Here is a 6,656-nt window from a genome sequence, read left to right as displayed (position 1 = left end):
TAATGGATTTTCCTTCCTTCCCCAAGAATCACCAACCATGCAACCGTTACAGTCTAGTCCAGTCCACCATGGACTCCCTCTCTCCCTGCGTCTCCCAGAGGAGAGGATGGCCTAGTAGGTGACATGGCAGAGTTCCCACAATCATGCCACGTCGGTTTTGTTTCAAAGTTGGTCCACGTGTGTGCTTTTCTATCGATCGATCTCTACTGGAGTACGTATTGCATGCGTTACGTGCTGGGCCAGCTGAAAAAAGACAGTGTGGGAGGCTTTTCGTCCCCTACGACGTCCATCGGACTGCCGAGCGGACGGCAGCCTCGGTCCCCACGAAAGGCTAGACGCGAGGGTCTCGTCGACCAGCTAGTACGGAGTACATCTACAACGACTCCCGGTAGATGCTACTAGATCTGATTACAGCTAAAATGTTTCAATTCATAGAAAACTAGTCCATCAACCCGTGCACACGGGTTAGAATTTTAGAAGATATAAGTATTAGACGTTTTCTATGATACATCATTGCAGTACATAATACTTGTATCTTCTAAAATTTTAACCCGTGCGAGAGCACGAGTTGATGGACTATTTTTCTGAAACATTTTAGTTGTAGAATTGCTAAACCTCAACCGATTGATTTGGCCTCTCCAATCAACTGATTTTTGGCCATCTGATCTTACACGGACGGCTAGCAGGGGGCGCGGCCAACGAACAAGCGAGGCACGCGCAGTCAGCGAGGGCCGACGAGGCAGCAGGTGTGGCCAGCCTCAGAGCTCGCGGCCTCGGCCATGGCAGCAGCCGACGGCCGGTTACGAGGAGGCCGACGAGGAGGGCCGCCTCTAGGCCGGATCACCGTTGCTGCTTCTTCTCCGGACTCTGTTTGCGTGCGCATTCAACGGAAGGGAATGGAAGGGAAGTGCGCAGGCGACGGAAGGGAAGGGATAAGGTTGGGGAGGTGGGTCTCACCACAATTTGGGAAATTTTGTTTTGAAATTTATGAAAAATTTGTGAATAATTTGAAATATATTTCTCTGGTATCTGCAATTCATAAAAATAATTTGAAAGTATTTCTGAAAAATTTGGCATATATTTGTATTATCTCCAAATTACACCACCATGTTCAATAAATTATACTAAAGAAATCATTGTAAATCTAGTAATAAGACAGTGTAAATATAGCTAGAATACACTGTAAGTACATGAAAAAAATTCAGTTAGAGCATCTACAAGAGTTTGCTATCTCAACTTGGCATCCATATAATTTTGGCAAAATAAGAAAAAATAGCCTCCAACAGTTTGGCAAAACAACTTGGCATCAATAGCAACTTGGCAAATCTTCCCTCCGCGCGCGCAAATATGCGCGCGCGTATACGGCTTGGCATCCGGGGCTCTTCATTTCTTAGCGGGGCTCTTCGTTCGCTTAGCGGGGCTCTTCGTTCGCTTAGCGGGCCTCTTCGTTTTGTTAACGGGTTTTTTTTATTTTACCAAGTCAAAAATGCCAAACTCTTGGAGATGGATTGTTTTTTTACTTGGCATATAATTTTGGGAGTTGGCAAATCACAAGATTTGCCAAGTAAAATTTGACAAACTCTTGGAGATGCTCTTAACAGGAGGAACGAAAACAACTGAATCAGATCATTTACCTGTAGTCAGATCTAGTAGCATCTATCGGGAGTCGTTGTAGATGTACTCCGTACTTCCATACTAGCTGGTCGACGAGACCCTCACGTCTAGCCTTTCGCGGACCGAGGCTGCCGCCCGCTCAGGATGGACGTCGTAGGGGACGGAAAGCCTCCCGCAGTGTCCTTTTCAGCTGGCCCAGCACGTAACACATATAATACATACTCTAGTAGAGATCGGTTGATAGAAAAGCAGACACGTGGACCAACTTTGAAACAAAACTGACGTGGCCTGATTGCGGGGACTCTACCACGTCACCTGCCAGGCCATCCTCTCCTCTGGAGACGCAGGGAGGGAGGGAGTCCGTGGTGGACTGGACTGTAACGGTTGCATGGTTGGTAATTCTTGGGGAAGGAAGGAAAATCCATTATCATTGATGACCGAAGGCTTCTTTAATTAATTCTCTCCATCGTCATTGGACACGCAGCTGGAAGGCATCGCATGCTCCGTCAGCGTCACTGCTACAATGAGCAGGCCTAGATGCCATGCTGAGGCCGCGTGGGTAGGCCTATGCTCCGGCCATGCCTAGCTTTGCCTCGCCGCGCCATTCTCCATGGCGCGTCACTGTAGCGTCAAGATCGGTGGCGCGGCAGACCCTACCACATCACCGGTCAGCGCCCCGGTCGTCGTCACATCATCCCTCTCGCCGCGCCACCATGTATGGCGCGGCACAGGCGTTTCGTCGCGCCAGGGAAATAGACGTGACCAAAAGTGTTAGTTTTGGAAAAAAAAATTTAAACAGTGTTAGATTTAAAATTAGTTTAAAAAAATGTTAAAAATAATAATAAAAATCCTCCGGGCCATGTCCACGTGCCACAACCTGATCTATATCTTGATGACTTGATGCCATTTTCGTCGCCCCTGACTCGTCAGCGAAGAACAGAGAAGGCAGAATGGGCACGACCTGCCTTACCATTTTCATGCTCCTGCTTCTCCTGATGATTTGTGTCTGCAAATCCGATGACCAGTTGACAAGCGGAAGGTCACTGACCCCCGGCGACCTGCTCATCTCCAAAGGCGGCGTCTTTGCGCTTGGCTTCTTCTCCCCGTCCCCGGCCGGCTCCAGCACGAGCCTGTACGTTGCGATCTGGTTCCACGGCATCCCTGAGCACAACCGCACCGTCGTGTGGGTCGCCAACCGCGACAGCCCAGCCACCACCTCTTCGTCCCCGACGCTCGCCATCAGCAACAACTCTGACCTCGTGCTGTCGGACTCCCAAGGCCACACTCTCTGGAGGACGCAGAACGCCATCGCCGCCGCCGTCCACGACAACGGCACTGCCCTCGCCGTGCTGCTCGACACGGGGAACTTGGTACTCCAGCTGCCCAACGGCACGGTCATCTGGCAGAGCTTCGATCACCCGACTGATACCATTCTCCCAGGCATGAGGTTCCTGATGATCCACAGGGCCCGCCCCGCCGGGCGCCTGGTCTCTTGGAGAGGCCCCGCCGACCCGTCCACCGGAGACTTCTCGTTCGGCATCGACCCCGTCTCCAACCTCCAGCTGATGATCTGGCACGGGGCCGACCCGTACTGCCGCATCAGCGTGTGGAACGGCGTGTCGGTGTCCGGCGGCATGTACACGAGCTCCCCTAGCTCGATGGTGTACCAGACCATCGTCAACACCGGAGACGAGTTCTACCTTGTGTACACCGTCTCTGACAGCTCGCCGTACTTCCGGATCATGCTCGACCACACCGGCACGATGAAGCTCCTGAGCTGGGACACCAACTCGTCGGCGTGGACGGTCATCTCCGAGCGCCCCACCGGTGGCTACGGCCTGTACGGTTCGTGTGGCCCCAACGGCTACTGCGACTTCACCGGGGCTGCCCCGGCATGCCAGTGCCTCGAGGGCTTTGAGCCCGTCGCCGTCGGGATGAACTCTTCAAAAGGATGCCGGAGAATGGAGCCTCTGCGGTGCAGCAAGGGAAGCCACTTCGTGGCCTTGCCCGGGATGAGAGTTCCTGACAAGTTCGTGCTCCTCCGGAACAGAAGCTTTGAGCAGTGCGCGGCCGAGTGCAGCAGTAACTGCTCCTGCACCGCCTATGCTTACGCCAACTTGAGCAGCAGCGGTGCCATGGCCGACCAGTCAAGGTGCTTGGTTTGGAATGGGGAGCTTGTCGACACATGGAAAAGCATCAACTATGGCGAGAAGCTGTACCTCCGGCTTGCCAGCCCTCCTGGTACGCACCGTTTCATCATGTGCTGTTTACATTTGTTGATCAGAGGATCAGTTTCTCCAATGTTGTCATTGATTTGATACTCATCTAGCAATGAAGCAGAAGATATGCCATAATGAGAAATTTTCACTCAAAATAGATTTTCACTAATCTGATTTGAAGAACACAAACATTTTAAGTCTAATAAAACTGAATGACAATAGAGCATCTCCAGTAGATCAGCATTAGAACTGCCCAATAGGGTGATAATGGGGCTCTGTTTTCCTACTTCGATCGGCTCTGTTTCCTTCCACCAGAATGAAATGGCTTTGGAAAAAAACAAACAACAAAAGATATAGTAGCTCTTCTGGTTAATTAATTATTCAGTACATTCTAACAAGTTTTACTTTGGCAGCTAAAACCAAGACCAATATAGTAAAGATTGTAGTCCCGGTTGTAGCATGCCTGCTGCTACCCACATGCATAGCCCTTGTCTGCCTATGCAAATTCAAAGGTACAACAATAAGTGCCTTGTTTCAACATGTAATGTTATTACTGTACAAGTTTTAACAAAAAGGTATCAATGTCCCACTCCCAACCAGCAGGGAAATGGCAAAAAAGGGAGATTCAGAAGAAACTGATGCTAAGATACTTGAGCGCCTCAAATGAACTTGGAGACAAAAATGAAGAATTTCCATTTGTTAGCTTCGATGACATTGTTGCCGCAACTGACAATTTCTCTGACTGCAATATGCTTGGAAGAGGAGGCTTTGGCAAAGTTTACAAGGTAATGGCAGATTTTCACATTAAAAGTTATAGGATAATATGCGTTAAAACAATCATTAAAACAGAAGAAAGAATTGTACTTTTCATCATTTTCCAATTCAGAAGAATGCAATCATGCAGGGAATGTTGGAAGGAGGGAAGGAAGTTGCTGTCAAAAGGCTTAGTCAAGGTTCTGGGCAGGGTATTGATGAATTCAGAAACGAGGTAGTTCTACTTGTCAAACTACAGCACAGGAACCTAGTTAGACTACTTGGTTGCTGTATTCATGAAGAAGAGAAGTTACTGATCTATGAATACTTGCCTAACAAAAGCCTGGATGCCTTCCTGTTTGGTACGCACTGACTCTATTGCATATTGCAGTTCTTACATTGACCAAAAGGATACTGCTGATGACTAACAATAGGTTTTGTTAAATACTACTTGTTGGCAGATACTTCAAGAAAGCATGTGCTTGATTGGCCAACACGGTTCAACATAATCAAAGGCATAGCCAGAGGGCTTCTATATCTCCACCAAGATTCAAGATTAACAATAATTCATAGAGATCTTAAAGCAAGTAACATCTTGTTAGACACAGAAATGAGTCCCAAAATATCGGATTTCGGTATGGCAAGAATCTTTGGGGGAAGCCAGCAACTAGCAAACACTACCCGTGTTGTTGGGACATAGTGAGTAATTCATTTACTAGTCAATGCTAAATAATGCAACTATAATAGTTTAGTCTAACTCAAATTCTTCCGTTGTTGAATTTGTTTAAACAGTGGTTACATGTCTCCTGAATATGTGACAAGTGGTGCCTTCTCTGTTAAGTCAGACACATATAGCTTTGGCGTTCTTCTCTTGGAGATTGTAAGTGGTTTGAAGATAATCTCAACTCAGCTCATAATGGACTTCCCAAACCTTATAGCTTATGTAAGTAGTGTGGAATACTCTAGTTTTCAATAAACATAAACAAAAAAATATTAATTTGATAGAAAAAAATATTTACATTTTTTCTAGACATGGAAGTTATGGGAAGAGGGAAATGCGACGAAATTGGTGGACTCATCGGTTGCTGAAAGTTATCCACTCCATGAAGTTTTGAGGTGTATTCATGTAGGACTTTTGTGTGTCCAAGACAATCCAAATGCAAGGCCACTCATGTCATCAGTTGTGTTTTTGTTAGAGAATGAAACCACATTGCTTCCAGCACCAAAGGAGCCTGTATATTTTTTACCAAGGAATAGTGAAACTGAAGAAACAAGGAGAAACATAGAAGGTTTTCTGAATACATCGTGTATCACGACACTAGAGGGCCGCTAGATGTTCACACCAACTTTTACTATATAAATGTTCAAGTCTTTGACTAACTGTGTAGGTCTGTAGGGTTAAGTGAATTTCAACAGCATAGCTGGTCGTAATATATGTGAACTTACAGTCTTCCAAAGGGATATATATGAGCTTACTGTACTGAACACACTGAATTGAAGCTTGCAGCTTGGAAAAAAAAATGCAGATAATATACAGGGATTTGTGAATTATATGGTCAAGTGTCATAACAAAGAATGCAATCAAATTTCACATGGCATTGCTTTAATCTTCAGTTGCTCTAATGCCAAAAGGTGAAGGCTGCCTAATATTTTCAGTGCAGTACCTCATATGGATTATTCATAAAATTCTTCAGCTGTTATATTTATTTTTCCATAAAGCTAGTAAACTTGTGTTTTTTTTCCCATTGGGCCGGTGGTCATTGCAGACTAGAAAACAACCAAAGTTAGCAAGTTCAGAGTTGTTTTCAGCATTGTGTCACATACCTCATATGTGGGGTTTTATTCAAGTTTTTCGAAACTTGCTATTTGCATAAGATGAGCAAACAGTAAGTACACTATGGCTTGCAGCTAGTAACCGGCAAATAATTTGCTTGGCCAGGTTTACCAGGCCAGGCATTTAGATGTTTATCTCCAACACTAGCTGCAACTGCAAGTGAAGTTCAGGTTATTCAGCAAATCGCCAATGACAGGCAGAGCTCACACATTCGGTGGTTAGTCCGAGATTCTGTG

General features: G+C 46.3%; 1 protein-coding gene across 2 annotated transcripts; it reads left to right on the top strand.

The window, feature by feature from the left end:
- Positions 1-2,561: 2,561 nt before the first annotated feature.
- LOC136497641 (G-type lectin S-receptor-like serine/threonine-protein kinase B120) lies at positions 2,562-6,040 on the top strand. Of its 2 annotated transcripts, none has more exons than XM_066493484.1 (7): positions 2,562-3,855; positions 4,247-4,345; positions 4,434-4,618; positions 4,738-4,948; positions 5,048-5,285; positions 5,379-5,529; positions 5,617-6,040. In XM_066493484.1, the coding sequence occupies exons 1-7, from the start codon at positions 2,565-2,567 to the stop codon at positions 5,917-5,919; spliced, it is 2,478 nt and encodes an 825-aa protein (XP_066349581.1). In that variant the 5' UTR covers positions 2,562-2,564; the 3' UTR covers positions 5,920-6,040. The 2 variants fall into 2 exon arrangements, with proteins under 2 accessions (XP_066349581.1, XP_066349580.1); XM_066493483.1 differs by having other exon boundaries at positions 2,564-3,855; positions 4,437-4,618.
- Positions 6,041-6,656: the final 616 nt, after the last annotated feature.

This window comes from Miscanthus floridulus, chromosome 12 (genome assembly GCF_019320115.1).
Source record: "Miscanthus floridulus cultivar M001 chromosome 12, ASM1932011v1, whole genome shotgun sequence".
NCBI lineage: Eukaryota > Viridiplantae > Streptophyta > Magnoliopsida > Poales > Poaceae > Miscanthus > Miscanthus floridulus.
Note: the sequence above shows the minus strand (reverse complement) of the source record. Positions and strands in the feature narration are given on the sequence as shown.

What these genes read in the sequence shown, in the direction of transcription:
- LOC136497641 (XM_066493484.1), top strand. Translation starts at nt 2,565, where the DNA reads ATGGGCACGACCTGCCTTACCATTTTCATGCTCCTGCTTCTCCTGATG. An exon ending in CTGCCTATGCAAATTCAAAG is followed by an intron (nt 4,346 to 4,433) that starts GTACAACAATAA and finishes ACTCCCAACCAG; the next exon opens with CAGGGAAATGGCAAAAAAGG. An exon ending in GCTTTGGCAAAGTTTACAAG is followed by an intron (nt 4,619 to 4,737) that starts GTAATGGCAGAT and finishes GCAATCATGCAG; the next exon opens with GGAATGTTGGAAGGAGGGAA.